The sequence below is a fragment of the Melozone crissalis genome, unplaced genomic scaffold (genome assembly GCF_028551555.1).
Source record: "Melozone crissalis strain CALT ecotype California unplaced genomic scaffold, PUWL_Pcris_2 ptg000036l_1, whole genome shotgun sequence".
Classification (NCBI taxonomy): domain Eukaryota; kingdom Metazoa; phylum Chordata; class Aves; order Passeriformes; family Passerellidae; genus Melozone; species Melozone crissalis.
The window spans coordinates 20,022,541-20,038,639 of record NW_026535814.1 but is presented as its reverse complement, the minus strand read 5'-3'; the positions used below and the strand labels follow the sequence as shown (position 1 = coordinate 20,038,639).

The 16,099-nt window shown below is 46.2% G+C and overlaps 1 protein-coding gene across 1 annotated transcript; it reads right to left on the bottom strand.

Annotated features, from left to right (window-relative positions):
* Positions 1-2,430: 2,430 nt before the first annotated feature.
* On the bottom strand, positions 2,431-15,884 carry LOC128941511 (urea transporter 2-like). The gene is made up of 9 exons (XM_054283330.1): positions 15,801-15,884; positions 10,548-10,710; positions 9,639-9,828; positions 9,072-9,200; positions 7,788-7,980; positions 6,027-6,174; positions 5,297-5,431; positions 4,295-4,344; positions 2,431-3,299 (listed from the first exon to the last, which is right to left on the bottom strand). Exons 2-9 carry the CDS (start codon positions 10,693-10,695, stop codon positions 3,123-3,125), a joined length of 1,170 nt encoding a protein of 389 aa, XP_054139305.1. The 5' UTR covers positions 10,696-10,710; positions 15,801-15,884; the 3' UTR covers positions 2,431-3,122.
* Positions 15,885-16,099: the final 215 nt, after the last annotated feature.

Sequence of the window (16,099 nt, the reverse complement as noted above, 5' to 3'; positions counted from 1 at the left end):
TAAACTCTGTTCTCTTGCTCAAGTGCATATTTTGACAGAAGGGTGAAAGAAGCCTCTGTTGGTTTGCCTCTCTGGGGCACTTGTGGTCCTGGGTGGGGAGGTCTCAGTTCAGGCATTAAAATACCCTTTTGCACTACAGTTTATAAATCACAGAACCAGAGAATGGTTTGGGTTGTGTTGGACACCTGAATGTCATCAGCCCAGCCCCCTGCAATGGGCAGGGACATCTCCCACTGCACCAAGTGGCTCAGAGACCTGCCCAGCTGGACCTTGACTTTTCCAGGGATGGGGCATCTACCATATCTCTGGGCAGTGAGCCAGTGCCTCACCACCTCACCCATGAAAAATTCCTTCTTTTTATCTGGTCACAATCAATCCTTTTTTAGTTTAAAACCATCAATCCTTTTCCCATTGCAACGGGTGCTGATAAAAAGTTTGTTCACATTTTTCTTAAAGAGATCTTAAAGTGCTGAGAGGCTACAAAAAGATCTCCCCAGCGCCTTCTCTTCTCCAGGTGAGCACCTCCAGCTCTCCCAGCCTGGCTCCAAAGCAGAGGAGCTCCAAACCCCAGGGCATCTCCATGGCCCTCTGTGCCTGCTCCAGGAATATTCTAGGAAAAAACCTGACCTCATCTAGTCCCATCTGGGGCCTGTCCAGCCTCTCCCCTAGGAATGAAGCCCTGCCTGGTCTGGAGGAGATTTCTGTAGCTCTGCTGACCCAGTGCTGTCCCTTGGGCTGATTGTGCCTCCTGTACAGAGCCAGGCTTTGCACTTGCGGGTTTAAGGAGGTTTGATGCCCAAGGAGTGCAAAATGCCAAAGGACTGAGAGAGCTGGGGCTGTTCATCCTGAAAAAGGCTCTGAGGAGCACTTAAAGCTCCTTTAAGTGCCTGAACTGGCTCCAGGAGAGCTGGAGGAGGATTTTGGCTGTCTCGGGTGGCAGGAGAGGGGGAATGGGTTTACACTGCCAGAGGGCAGGGATGGATGGGATATTGGGAAGAAATTCCTGGCTGGGAGGGTGGGCAGGCCCTGGCATCAATTTCCCAGAGCAGCTGTGGCTGCCCCTGGACCCCTGGAAGTGCCCAAGGCCAGGCTGGATGGGGCCTGAGCAACCTGGGATAATGGAAGGTGTCGCTTCCCTTGGCATAGGGAGTGGAACAAGGACCCTTTGACCCAAAGAATTTTGTGATTCTATGATTCTGTGATAAGGACAAAGAGCAGAATTTAAAAGTTTCCCGTGTATCCCCCACACACTGATTTAAAAATTTTATTTTCCAGTGTCTTCTACACTACTTGTTTAAGAGGTAACCTATGTTTGGAAAAACTTAATGATAATAAAGAGAGAGGAACTTATAGCAAACTCAAAAAAATATGAATGCTTGTTCTAGAAATTGACTCCACAGAACATTATGTAAATATTTATTAAGTGAATCATGGAAATGCTACATTTTACAAGTGAGTGTCAGTCATACAGAAATACTGTTGAACATCTGAAAACCTAAAACTTCACCAGAAGATACTGCCAACAGTTCATCACAAATATTTTACACTCAGGCCTTTGTGATGCTTGCAAAAATACATGGTTTGGTTTTTTCCCCCCCTTCCCAAACTCAGAAATCATGTTAGATTTTATTTTATCTGCTACAAGGAAAACAGGTTTTGGTTTGCTTTTCCTGGTGTGATGTTAATGCATGTAGGCTCCTGTCAGCTGAAGGACCTGATCACAGGGGATATTTTTGGTGAAGATATGAGCTTCAACATGAGACAGAGCATGTCAGTGAGGCAGGCAGGGAGGTTGATGCCTGTTGGGGTGATCCACGCTGCTGGGTGCAGGGACAGCTCCCCTCTTCCCTCCCTGCACGCCCGGGGAGCCTGGGCACAGGTGGCACCTGGCTGGTGCCCTGCAGAGCTCTGCTCTGATCTCAAATGTGCCCTTCCCACCGTGGGGCAGAGAGAAAGGCAGAGCAGCAGCTTCACAGGACCACAGAGTCACTGCAAAGGCCACCCCTGACCCATGTCCCCAAGTGCCACCCCCACAAGGCCTCAAAACCCTCCCAGGATGGGGACACCGATGCTGCCCCAAACAGCCTCTTCCTAGGCTTGATAACTATTTCTACAAAGATATTATCCCCAATAATCCAATCCAATTCATCCCAAATAATCCAATCCAATATTATCCCCTGTAATCCAATCCAATTTAAACCTCCCCTGGCACAGTTTGAGGCCATTCCCTCTCCTCCTGTCCTGTTCCCTTGGAGCTGTCCCTGGATGTCCCCTCCTGTCAGGGAGCTCTGCAGAGCCACATGGTCCCCACGAGCCTCCTGAGCTTCAGCAGCAGGCTGGGACAGTGCCACATTTTGCTGTTTGATGTTCCTGGGCTGAGTGGGACAGTGTAGGGAGAGGAGTCCAGAAAATCAGCTCAAATTAGTTCTATTTGTGCACCGACTGCACAGAGCCCTTTTATTGCATAGGAAAGGGACAGCAATGACTTTCTTGCTGCCCCCTCCTTTGCTAACCCATCACCAAGTTCAAGTACTAAAAGAAATCATGAGATTAACACAAAAATCACAGAAATCATGTCTATTTTATGTTTGCTGATTGCTAATAAACATCGCCCTCCATGGGGTTTGAGAGGTCCTCCAGGTAGAATTCTTCACAACCTATTTTCTACTTGGCAAGGAGTGCTCTTTATTCCATTTCTCTGCTACAATGAAACTCTCTGGGATGCCTCCTATTGCTGTCATGAGATGTTTAGCCATTAATTTGAAGTCCCCTCATATGCTGAAAGATGCTCTTTATTTCTTTCGTCTGATTTCGGCGTCTTCAATTTCACAGAGAGATTTTCTTTTCAGCTTGAAAGTAATTTTCCCATTGCTTATAATTCAAGTGTCTTTTCAGACATGTGTGCTTTACAATCATAACAGGTTGATAGTGGGAAATGGTTCTTCCAGCACAGCCCAGTCCTACCTAATAGAGATCTCCTGAATAGAACAAACAGATGTGGTGGGAAAAGTCTCTCCATGCAGAAGTGGTGTTGGACATTGTAGCACACAAATCACAGTCTGTTGGGCAAACACCTCGTGCTTTTGCCTTAAAATGAGCTGAGTTTCTCTCATCTTGGGTCTCTATGCCTCACAGCAGGACTTCTCATGTTTCTTCATCATCAGGTAATAAGCTCTGTTGGCTTCTGGGTAGGTGACTTTGGAGAGTGGCAGCCTGCAGATCCCAGAGTGGTTCGTGGTCATTAGCAGGAAGGTCAGGGCAGACAAGCAAAAGGGCCAGGTTCCAGATGGCACCCCAAACTGCAAAGAAGAACAGGAAACCACCCATTTACTGTGTGTCTTTCTTTTATTAGACTGACACCCACAGCCAGCCACCTTGGAGCAAGGTTTCTGGAGGAAGTCTAGACTCAGTTTTGCTTTGAGTCTTTCCTTAGGGGGCTGGGTTTCCTTATGATGTCTTGACATTGTGCATCAGCCTGAAACATCTGCCAGCTCTAGTGAGAGGGCTGCCTCATCTGCCATGGGGAAGGTTTCTTGGGTGTACATGAGGTAGGAGAGGGTGACAAAGAGACAGGAGAGCAGATACCAGAAACATTCAGCTCTTCCCTGGGCTGTGGTACTGACTGACTTTTGGCAAATGAGAAAAGAAGTTAACCCAAATTTAATGTCTCTTTAGCATGTGCAGGGCCTTTTTTCCAATTGCTTCAGGCATGAAGTAAATATCCTAAAGAGGGGAGATATTCTAGCAGCCTGGCAGTGCCTAAAGCAGGTCCAGGAGAGCTGGAGAGGCACTTTGGGGAAGGACCTAGACAGGATAAGAGGCATTTCCTCTGACAGAGGGCAGGGTTAGATTGGGTATGGGGAAGAAATTCTTCCCTGTGAGGGTGGGCAGGCCCTGGCACAGGGTGTCCAGAGAAGCTGTGGCTGCCTCATTCCTGGAAGTATCCAAGGGTAGATGGGGCTTGGAGCACCCTGGGACAGTGGAAGGTGTCCCTGCCCATGGCAGGGAGTGGAACTTGATGAGTTTTAAGGTGCCTTCCAACCCAAACCATTCCTGATTATGTGATCTCACAAGTGTCTGGAGCTGAGCTATGGAAGTTCATGAAAATTCCGAGGATGGAAAGTGGCAAGGGATAATTCCAAATCACCTGTTCCAGTGGGAATCACACCAACCCCCTAGGCAGACAGTAACCCCTGTCCCAGACCATTTCTGCCTTTGGCTGAGTTTTTCTCCACATCTTGGTGTTTTGTCTGACAAGCCAGGGAAATCAGCCCTTAGCTGACACACTACTTACCACAGAGAGCATGTGGGTCACTGCTGCTCCCAGGTAGGCACTGAAGAGGGCTGTGGAGAGGAAAGGCAGTTGCTGGTGAGTTCAGCTGCTCATGGGGTAGAACAGCAATGACAAACATCTCTCCTTCTGCCTTGGGGAGCTCAACCAATTATTATGACCCTGTCTGGGCACAACCCTGCTAAACCCCTCCCTGTGTCCCCTCCAACCTGGAGTTTATGGAAGGGGCAAAACAAACAAACAAACACACAAACAAACAAACAAACCTGGAGTGATGAAAAATGTGCAATGGTATAATGGGCTTTTGAAAAATGCTCTGACATGGAAAGCATGTAGCTTGATGGATGGGGTTAAATAGGAAAATAACCCTTCTACTCTCATCTGTCCTGCCTCCAGGGCTTGAAGGTGGGTCAATGACATTCAGAGCTAAATCTCTCATATATGAGCACTGAATGAGCAATAGTTTCACTCCCAGCTCGCTCTGATATTGAAATTTCATATGGAATTGCCTTATAAATAATTCTTCAACCCTGCTGTGTTGCCCAGCTCATGCCTTTGATCCATTTCAAGAGAATGGGGAATGTGCACTGTCTAACTAGAGCAGAGCCCCACTCTTCTCAAAGATTAGGCATGTCCCTCTTCAAAGAAGGAATTTGAGCCAGTATCTGTGGCTGGAAAAAAAACCCACCCATGATTCATCCAGCAACGAGCGGGCAAACACAACTAATGACTCAAAACAAAGCTGATTTGATTTCAAAGACCTCAGTTAACACGTGCCCACCGACCACAGCTCTTTCTTTAAACACAGCTCTTGGCCAAAAATGAAAGCACAGAGTGCGTGGAAGCCGTGGCTCCAACACCCAGCCCCGCCACTCGTCAGCCTCACCTACACCCATCTGCCTGCCTGGGGTGCCCATCTGGCTCCAGCCCATCTCTGCTGTGAGGAGAGGTCTCTGCTCACCCTGTCTCACTTCAAGGAGAGGTGAAACCCTGCTGGGTACCTACCACAGGCCATGGCCAGGAGGTGTGTCTGCCAGGTGAGAGCCAGGAACATGCCCCCGATGGCAGCGCACGACAGGGAGCTGTTGTAGCCCCACAGCCCCGAGTAGATTTGGCTGAACGGCGTTGCTAAGCTCAGCCCTGGAAAACAAAGCCAGAGAAATGTGTCATTCCTTGGCCAGAGGGATGAAAGCAGGGGAGAAGTGGCATGAATCCAGATTTTCAAAGGTTCTGGCCAGCACTTGTACATGGGGCTGTTTGTAGTCGTGTTGCTAGGGTCTAAAAGGGAATCATGGCAGAATTTTCCTGGTGCTGCTGAGCTGGTTTTGGTGATTTAATTTCAGCAGAACACACATGAGTGAATGAGCCTACGTGTGAACCTAAATGAATCCCTGAGGCCTGCACGTTCAGGCTGATGGCTATGACTTTCATTGATCTGCCCCTAAACCCACCAGGATACACCCAAAAAAAAAAATTAAGCATTTTGTGATAAAAATTAATCTCAGCACAACAGACACTTTTTTGTTCTGAAGGTTTCCACCCTCATAAAACAAGGTAAGAGAATGGGGAAGTGAATCAAAAGAATTCTTAAAGCAGAAGTTTGAGTACATTTTGTTTCCAATTAGCCATTCTCCACTGGATGAAATACTTGTGACTTTAATTGCTCCAGTTATTGTAGTTCCTGTTTTAGTCTGCGTGCTTTTATATAAATCTGTGGCACAAGCCAAACCATTACCTGCCAGCATCCCCACTGCTGAGCCGATCACTGTGTGGACACAAATGAGTGGAGAGGAGATAAATAAACCAATCAGGAAAATTCCCCCAGTCCAGGGGTTGTCACAACCATAAACCTGGCCCACGCCGACTGGGATGGATTGCAGGAGCTGTAGAAATTAACAAACCAGACAAGACAATTTGTTATCAGCTTTGTAACCTTTTTTTTTTTTTTTTTAAACCTATTTTTCTTGGCCAGGCTCACGTTTGGCATTTGTTGGATGCAGTCTTTCTTTTTAATTGGAATATTTGGACAGGTCTCAGGAGACAGCAGGGCATTTCCACAGGGTTTCCCCTTCCATGAAAATGACTCATGGCTTGTTCCCTTGCCCTGAGCTCCTCTGCCAGGTTTTTGCTCTAAGATGAAAGGTAAAGATTTTGTGAAAGGGTTTAATCATCCTCTTTGCATCTGCTGATTTTTGCATATCCATAGGGGCCACGGGAGTGAACTTAGGAGATGGTTGGGATCCACTAGGAATATGAGCAAGACTTGCTGGGCTGGTGGAACAGAGCCCAGCTTGGTCACAGCTTAGAGATGGTTTTGAGGCACTTTTTGTATACAGTCCCCATAAAACTATGTGCCATGGTAAATGTTCTTCGTGAAATGTCACTTGTGGGTTTCTGTTTAGTGTCAATTAACTTACTTTTCTTAAACACTCAATGGGAACCCCTTAAAATAGTCAGCTGAGCCTTAGGAGAAAATAGTTACTCTGGTATGTGTATTATTTATGGTGTAGTCCAGGAGAATAAAATGTTCCTTTGGAAAGGTGTCATTTGAATATAAATTAAAAATCCGTGAATGTGTGCCTGCACCCAAATTTTTAACCATTCCAACACAGTAATATCTGCTTGCTCATGGTCTAATCAGAAAGATGCCATTTTATAAACGGCCTGTACCTGAAAAATTAAAAATTACCCAGTGAGTTAACTGGAATTCTCAGCACAACCTTAGCAATGGGGAGATGATCAGTATATGCATAGAAATAGAAATGGGTAATTAGATTCAGGAGAGTATTTGAAGACTACAATCTATACAACTGGATCCAACTACACATGAAAGGATTCTCCTTTTCAAGCTATCAAAAAATGTACATTCCTAGAGTAAACCCTTATATTTTGGATAATAGTTTTCTTATAAATCAAATTTTGTACTGCCAGGCCATAAAGCAGCAAAAAAGGAGGTGGACCTATTGGAGCCAGTGCAGAGGAGGCCACGGAGCTGCTGCCAGGGCTGGAGCCCCTCTGCTCTGGAGCCAGCCTGGCACAGCTGGGGCTGCTCAGCTGCACCAGAGAAGCTCCAGGGACACCTCAGAGCCCCTGCCAGGGCCTGCAGGGGCTCCAGGAGAGCTGCACAGCCCCTGGGGACAAGGCAGGCAGGGACAGCAGCCAGGCAATGGCTCCCACTGCCAGAGGGCAGGCACAGATTTTGGCAGATTGGGAATTAGGAATTGCTGGCTGGGAGGGTGGGCAGGCCCTGGCCCAGGGTGCCCAGAGCAGCTGTGGCTGCCCCTGGATCCCTGGCAGTGCCCCAGGCCAGGCTGGATGGGGCTGGGAGCAGCCTGGGATGGTGGGAGATGTCCCTGCCCATGGCAGGGGGTGGCACTGGATCGTCATTTAAGGCCCCATCCAACCCAATCCATAGGAATTTATAAAGGAAGATAATACGTTTCTGTAGTGTTTTTAATTGCAAATGAGGGGGACTGATACCCTTAAGACACCCTACCATTGTGATTTCAGCATCTGCCCAGGTGATGTTCGGTGTTGCCATTGCAGGACGAATCACAGTCGTGGGGAAGAAGAGGTTGTGTGGTCCTGAAGCAGCCAGGTAGAGGATCAGGGCCAAGTTGAAGGGCAACGTGAGAACAGGCAGATCCCACTTAGAGAAAACTGCACTTAAAGCACTGGTGAAAATAGGGCTGAAAGAAGAGCAAAATTAAACTTGTCAGACGGGCAAAAATCACACCAGAACCACATCCAACTATAAACCCAGCTGCAGCAAATTTAGTCTATTTAAACAAACAAAAAAACCAAACCAAACCAAAACAACCTTCTCCTCCTTCTGTCTTTTTAGTTTCCTCAATCTTTCTGATCAAATCAGAGACAGAAAGGGTCACTCCATAAATTTGCTACCCCTCCAAAGGCAATTATCAATGTACAGATTCCTGTCGTGTTATGTATGGTGAATTTGGTAAAGAATCTGGTGAAGGAGACAGAATCCAGTGATTTAATGGAGTTATTCTCCAGCTCAATCTCAGTGCTTACCTTTTATTTTTAGCACCTGAGCTGGACTGAGACTGTGATACCCATGTTGGGTCTGAGTGAACTGTGAATGAGGCTGTGTGCCCTTGCTCAAGCTTGTGGATCAGCAGTAAAAGCTGACATCAAAGTGACTGTAACGCCACATGAAATTCAGGCAGACAAATTACACGTGTGGTTTTAGCAATCTGCAGCTAGACATTTTGGGGTCAAAGACCAGGTTTCAAAATTTTTTGCTGGCCAAATACCTAGTGGATTATGGTGTCATATATACGAGTAAAATATTACTAGTTGTTTGTTTTGATTAGTGTCAACCATCATGTCTTGGGACCACTGAACAACTTCTGTGCTTGGAGAAGTAAATTTTCATGACATTTTTATATGGCAACTTAAATAGATGAAACACTTGTGGTTGATGATGGTAGGAAATAGTGAAAATAATGTTCCTCTTGAAACAGAAATGAATTGATGCATCGCAGCAATATGACTCACGTTCAGAACATTGAATTACACATGATCAGCCACTGATTTTTGTTTTCCCCACTGGGATTATTTGTGATTATGTGGGTATTTTTATTTGTTTCTGGATTACATCTGAGTTTAAAAGTGTAAATAACAGCACCGATTTAACAGTACATATGTGTTAGTTGCGTTGCCTTTCCACTGCTGGCTGCATAGAAATCCAGCAGCTCAGATTCATGAGTGGGGACTCTAGGGGTGGAAGGAGAAGCAGAGGAGCCATCTGTCTTACCAGGTCATGGACACCAGTGCCACAGGCAGGAGGAGCCACCAGTTGTAGTCTCCATCAGCGGAGAAGACAGCCATCAGCAATCCCACCAGGACCCCGTTGTATCCATACAGCCCTGCTGCTATGGCTGATCTGTGGGGAGGGAACAGCTGTCCTGAAGCCCTCTCCCCAAAGGATGCTTTGCTGGCATCAGCCCTCCCTCCCCACCCAGCTGTGGCTTTGTTTGGGGATGACCTGCTGGAACTCATCCACAGAAATTTGATTTTTCACACCTGGGTCAGCACCTACCCCCACTTCTGCAGGTTTGTCCAGTGTCCCCCTGTGCCAGGTGCAGCTGCTGGGAGATCTCTCTGGCCCTACCAGGCCAGACACATGCCCAGCCAAGGCTGGGCCACACAATCACAGAAAGAAATGTTTGGGTTGGAAAGAACCTTAGAGACCACCTTGTTCCAATCCTATGCCATGGGCAGGGACACCTCCCACTAAATTCAGGCTCCTCATCCACACCAAACATCTAACACATAAATCAGCACTGAAGTGGCCACCTGAGGGGGAAAAGCAGGGACTTACCTGTCCTGACCCAGAATGAGCGCTGTTAAAGTTGAGACCAGTGTTCCCACACATCCTGTGAGTGTCCACCACGGGTTCTGCAGCAGGAGCCCGGCCAGGATGACCAGCCCAGTGAGGGGGTTGTTAACAAACATCACCTGGGATATCCCACGCAGCACCCAATCAAGGAGCTGGATCACGAGGGGCTTGTCTGGAAAAGATCAAATCCAGTCATAAAACAAGCCCCCTAAAGTCTACAGATGGTACTGATTTGGGGTGTATTTTTGAAACTCAGGAAAAGTTTTGGCAGTGGGACTTGGCACCACGGCTGAAGCAATGAATCAACAAGACTGTAAAACCTGACAGGGATTTATTATGGTCCACAGTGAAGGCTTACAGCTGGAAAACTGAGATGAACAGTGAGGTTGCCAGAACCCTGTGTTATAAACTACCCTGGACCAGATTCATATGAACCAGCTAATTTATGATGTCTGTGACTCAGATGGCAAATCGTGTGTGTATCCCACTGCTGATTTATTACAGGGACCAAACACACCTACCTATGTGTAATTTAACTTCACAGTGGCATTAGGCTTGACAGAAACTGCTCAGCTGAAAGGACATGGAGTGTTAAGAAGAATGGCAGAGTACAGAATAACCATCCAGGACTATGTTCTGTGGGACTAAATTCACTTTGTACATGGCATGCTGGGAGGTAAATGTCATCTCAGACATCCCCAAGATTTAAGCACTATGTGGATCTCTGCACAAAGCTGATTTTTTCCCCCTACAAAACAAACATAAATCAGGGTAGAGGGAGTTTCTATACTACTCTAACTTGAATCACATCACTAAGAAGTTAGTTATTACTCCTTTGATGTACTTTTTTTTTGGAATCCGCTGTCATTAGTCACGATGAAGTAGGTTTACCTTTCAGCCAGGTTCCAAAATCCTTCATGTCTCCAGTGAGGTAACCCACAGCTCTGCAAAAACTCTTCCCACCCGTGCTCAGTGGATTCTGCTTCATTGGCATTCTTTCCCCCTTGCTTTCTATCTTGACATCAACACAGTTTTCCATGTTGACGTTCTGAACCTTCGGTAAAATTCAAGGGAAAAGAAAAAAAAGAGAGTTCATTACAATGTCTCTTTCTGATCCCTGTTTATTCTCTTTGCCACATTACTGCTCACCACATGTTACTTTGGAACCAGAAGGAGGAAAATCCTTGCTCTGAGCACCTGATTCTTTTGTGTCCATGAGCACATTCCCTCTTCGCATTCCCTGTCCTCCCAGACTTCCACGCAGTTATAAGAATATTTCTCATTTATTAAGTTTCTCTGCTGCTTAACCCATACTTCCAGTTTGAATTCATCCATCAGCCATCAATAATAGGCACCTAAATTCAGTTTTATAATCACCTACTGGGATCAGTTCAGCCTTTCTCGTGAGCACAGGCTTAGCCTGAGGTTGCCCATGGAGTCTTATTCCATAACTCACATGCATTCATACATTCCTTTTTCTCATTTGAACTGCACTTTAACCTGACCAAACTTTAGAAGTACCCAGCATTGATTCAAGAGTTTGATTCCAGAATTCACAGTTCTTGCTTTCCACTCTGCCTTAGTCCTGTTGCTTTTTTCTCTGCTGAGACAATTTTGGGGACTGCATGTTGGAAGCTGTAGTAAGAAACCCTTGGAGATAAGTGAAAATACACTTATTAAATTTACCAGGTGCTATAAAAAGTTTAAATAAGATAGGATGCTGTTATAGGTCCAGCAAAGGTGTTTAGGTCTAAATAAGGTGTTTGGGATGCAGGACTGGGAGATGGGGTCCCCTCTGGGACACACACCCTTTGCATAAGGGGTTGCTGGAATAACCTTTGGCACCTCATACAGCCTAGACAGCATTGTTCAGGCACATGGATCAGAGCCTTACACCTAACAGTAAAAATCAGTGCCTATAGCCAGTTTATTGTTTGTGTAAGAGTCACCAAATAAATAAAAAGCCCTGTTTCTGGAGCATACTCTGTTTCCTGAACTAATTCCTGGTGATTATCAAGCAAACACCAGACGAAGTGTGTTGTTGAGTGAATATAGAATCAATGGTGCTTCAGGTCTTGCTGGTGAGTGCCAGCTTGTGCAAGAAGTAATGAATTTATATTGGGAGCTGATAGTCTAAATAGGATGATACAGGCACATAGGTCTTGTGTTAGTTCTTGATTCTCTCAAAACTTTATTAAAGGCCTGGTAAACAGTGGTGGGAGAGAACCCATAGCTCAGAAATACAGGTGCTGAGTAGTTAAGCTGCTTCACCCCTGGGCATTGCACTTCCAGACCCTTCCAGTGTGGTTAAGCAGCTCTGAGTCTGTGTAGGGGAAAGCCTGGTCAATGCACCATTGGTTAATCCTGGCCATTTTCTTGTTCCTGTGGTACTGGAGGGATGGTGGTGACATTTCAGGAAGCAGTAAATACTTGCACAAATAAAACATGGACATTTTCTGCCTTCTGGAAGAGCTCAGATAATAAAAGGATAGGTTCTATATGAGATGCTGATTGCAGGACCAGTAAATACAGAAGAGTATTGAGTTTGGCTTTGTGTAGGACATGAAGGTAAGGACCTGGAATAAAAAAGGCTAAGGAAGAAAAGAAGAGGAGGAAAAAGTGGTGCTACGGATGGTGTCTTGATAAAGGAAGGCTTTTTTGTGTCTGTTATAACTTATTATGTTAATTCATTAACCTTCACTTTTTTCATACTTTATTCTGGAATAAGTGAACGGAATGTACTTTCAGTTAAATCAAAATTTCCAGCCAAGATAAAACGCTCTCCATTTGGTGAAAGTGCATTTACATTTTCCTTTCAAAGGATCTCCCTCTTTATGCAGGTTGGGCTTTCCCTGTTGCCAGGCTGTAAAATGAGTTTCTGCTGCAGTGCAGAGCAGTGCCGTGAGACCCTGGGTGTTCCCCTGCACGCTGGGTGCGGGGCTGTTTGCACTCAGGGGTCTGCAGGATGGGATGGAATGTGCATGTGAAGTGTTGCAGTCACTGTCCACTCCCCTTGTACAGTGGAGATGAAAAATTGGAAGAGGCTGAGGGCCTGAATTCACCAAAAATTGGATGTATTGCTTTGCCATATAAAGGCAACAGTGAGCTGGCAGCGCTCCTCTGCCCTTTCCAGGGGCAGAAATGAAGCCAGCTCGCTGCAGCTGGCACGGCAAGCAGACCAGGTGACCTGGTGAGTCACTGGCACCAAGCTGCCTCCAGCTTCACACCCAGTGCCTGCCCAGCGCGTTCCGGAGCATTCCGAGCCACAGAGGCTGCAGGGCGATCCTGGTTACCCTCTGTCCTGCAGGGCTGCCCACCTCCTGTTCATTATGTCAGAATGAATCATAGAGTACCTTGTGCTGGAAGGGACCCTTAAAGCTCACTATTCCAACCCCTCAGGCACTCCCATTTGAGCTGGGCATGGGTGTCTCTAGAGGGACCACAGGAATTTCATTGTCCAGTCGAGCTTGTGGTGAGTGACAGGACAAGGGGCAGTGGCTGCAAGCTGAGAGAAGGCAGGGTGAGATTAAACGTCAGGAAGAAATTGTTCCATGAGAACATTGCCCAGAGAAGCTGTGGCTGCCCCTGGATCCCTGGAGGTGTTCAAGGCCAGGATAGACAGGTCTTGGAGCAACCTGGGATAGTGAAAGGTATCCCTGCCCATAGCAGGGAGTGGGACTGGATGAGCCTTAAAGACCCCTTCCAACCCCAACCATTCTGTGATTTTTTATGTTAAGGGAGAGTGAAACCATTATTGAACAGCCTCCTCACCTGCAGAGCAGCCAGGTGGGAAGTGGGTGTAGCCAAGGAAACCTTTGGTTTGGGATGGGGCCCTCATGACACAGTAAAGACCCAGATCCAGCCCCGCTGATTTCATGACTTCCCTGAATCCCATCCCAGGCACTGTGTGGGGTCTGCATCCTGTCTGAGGGGGTTTTGGTGTCAGCACAGCCCTGAGGCTTGTCCCATCTGTTCACAAACACAAAGTATGAAGGACTTGCACTACTTCTACTGAGTTGTCCAATAAGATCATAAAGAGGTAGTGAAACACTTGGAAACTGACACCACCATAAACGTTTTTAGGCATTTTTAGTGATTTTACAAACCACTACCTGCCGTATATATGCACAGATTATTGATTTGTTAACATTATTTTGCTTCAGGGGTAGGTGATAGCAGGAATTTAGGAAAGGAGAGAATACAAAAGGTGTTTTATCTCAGAATTGTGGATATGCTCAGAGAATTTTAACACAATGATGTCTGAATAATAATGCAGACCGAAGTGTACATGTTCTGATGGGGATTTCATGTGTGCTGGTCTGCAGCAGGTCTTTTGAAGACCTGCAGCTGAAGTTATGCAAACACAAGGTTTTCACTGAAGGCGTTATTTTTTCTTAGTGCACAAAGCAAGGAAATGGAAATAATTGCAAAAGGAGTGTTCTGCTGGAACAGACTGCTTGGCTTCTGCAGGGGGGTAGGTTTGGTAATTTTTGTATTCTTGATTTCTATTAGTCCAGGGAAAAACGAAAAAAAAAAAATAGAGACTAAGTTCTGTTCTCAGACAGGCAGCTTGGAGCACACTGCCTCGTCTCACATAAACTCTCGAGAGGTGCTCCAGCCCTGCAGTGCAAACTCCCAGTACTGGTGTGTAACTGGTGAGATACAGGAGCAGCAGCAGGACCCAGGCAGAGCCAGTCTGAACGCACTTTTGATCTCAATGCTGTAAGTGCAAGTGGTTTGTAGCGTGCTGTAAGTGCAGAGAAACTACTGAAAAACCATTTTCACGGGAAGTGAGAGCTTCCCATGAAACAAAGCAGAAAACACAGAAGATGTTTCTCTTTTATGAAGGTGAAACCATCACAGGGCCGAGATGTTTATCTACCGTGTTTTTCTAATCATCCTTTCAGAGTTAATAAATGTCCTGTAGCAAAGTGCTGACGTTATGCAACCCCGTGTCTCCCTAAATCAATTTTCCTTCCACTGGTGTGCACTTCCTCCCTGCCAGGCCATACCCACAGCATCCCAGTCATGCCTTCTGGAGCTGGGGCTGCCCTCCTGCAGCACCTGGCCCTGCAAACACTCCTCTATCCACCTGCTGAGGAGGAGACAAGCCTGGCCACAGGTTGGTTTTGTGCTGTGCATGGTAAGAGCAGCGTTGTGCTCGCAGCTGGGAGAGGGACAGAGCTTTAGTTTGGCTGATTGATATTCCAGGTAAGGGGCGCTTCCAAGCTTGGACACGGGGCTTTTACCTGTGGAAATGCAGCAAAGCTATCTAGTGCTCTGTCTTCTTTCTGGGATTTTCCTCTCTCCCTGCCAAAATCCAGGTTTCTCCAAGGGTTTAATTTATGGTGAGGCATTTGTTTGTGCAAGGACCTGCTACCGCACAATCGCGGCCATTGTATCTTGCATTCTCCGAATTGTTGCTGTGAAGTCTGCGGGCAGCCCAGCTCTGTGAGCAGCCTGTTTTTAGAGGAATTCCTGCATCCAAGCACAATAGGAGGAAAGGGCCAGACTCTCAGCAGCTCTAATTCCAGCACAGCCCGTGTGATGTTACCAGGGGTGTAGTAAAGCTGGATTAATATTGTGTTAGGCATAAGAACACACGCAAGCACAAGCACAATCCTTGAAACAGGTTATAATGCACTTGACCCTCACTGGAAGAAAACAGCTCAGGTTCTCCCATAGAAGATATATTTCAAAGTATTAATCAAAAGAAAGCTTACACCTCAGATTCAAATATTCATTAAGCTCACACGCAATTCAGTTTTCAGAGACCTGTCTCTCAGGGACAGAGAAATACAGAGACACTATCTCATCAGCTGTGTATTATTACTATCTGGGCATTTTCATTTGGCAGGATGGAAAGGCAGTAAAAAGAAATGTTAAAGAGTTCTGGTTATTTCTTTTAAAAATTTATTTCTTTTGTCTATTTCCTCCAAGGCTCGTCCACCTGGGCTATGCAGTACTAATAAATCCTCACCCTGCTAGAAACTCCTTGATAACTCATATTCTTGTTCCTGAGCCTCAGCTGCTCTCCTTCAGCAGGGCTGCTCAAATGCTGCTTGCCAGGTGTTTTGAGGAGAGGAAAGACCCAGGTAAGTCAGTAACAGGGTGCATTAAAAGGAAAGAACAGAGTGCTCTTACCTCTCAGACGAGCTTGGGAGGAGCCGTAGGTTTGCTGGTTAGGCCAGAAGGAAAGTAGGGAAAAAGAAAATGTCCCACCAGCTTATATAGGCTAGCATGGCTCCTGTCCTGATATTACTGATTTGTTTCTCCTCCCACTTAGTGAGCTCCAAGTGAATGTTAAGAAAGTTCCCCTTTGAATTCTCCACCTTTCCTCTTGCTCTGTCCTGGGTCTCTTGCCAACAATCTATCCAAATGTCCTCTTTCCTGCTGGATTTATTTTTAAAGTTTTTTTTGTTGTTTTTTTTTTTTTTTTTTTT

Bases quoted from the DNA above. Each gene is read 5' to 3' on its own strand.
- LOC128941511 (XM_054283330.1), bottom strand. From the start codon at position 10,695: ATGGAAAACTGTGTTGATGTCAAGATAGAAAGCAAGGGGGAAAGAATG. The intron at 9,201-9,638 runs GTAAGTCCCTGC...CCCTCCCCACAG, and splicing joins CTCATTCTGGGTCAGGACAG to ATCAGCCATAGCAGCAGGGC. The intron at 5,432-6,026 runs GTAATGGTTTGG...TTTGTTTTCCAG, and splicing joins AGCAGTGGGGATGCTGGCAG to GGCTGAGCTTAGCAACGCCG.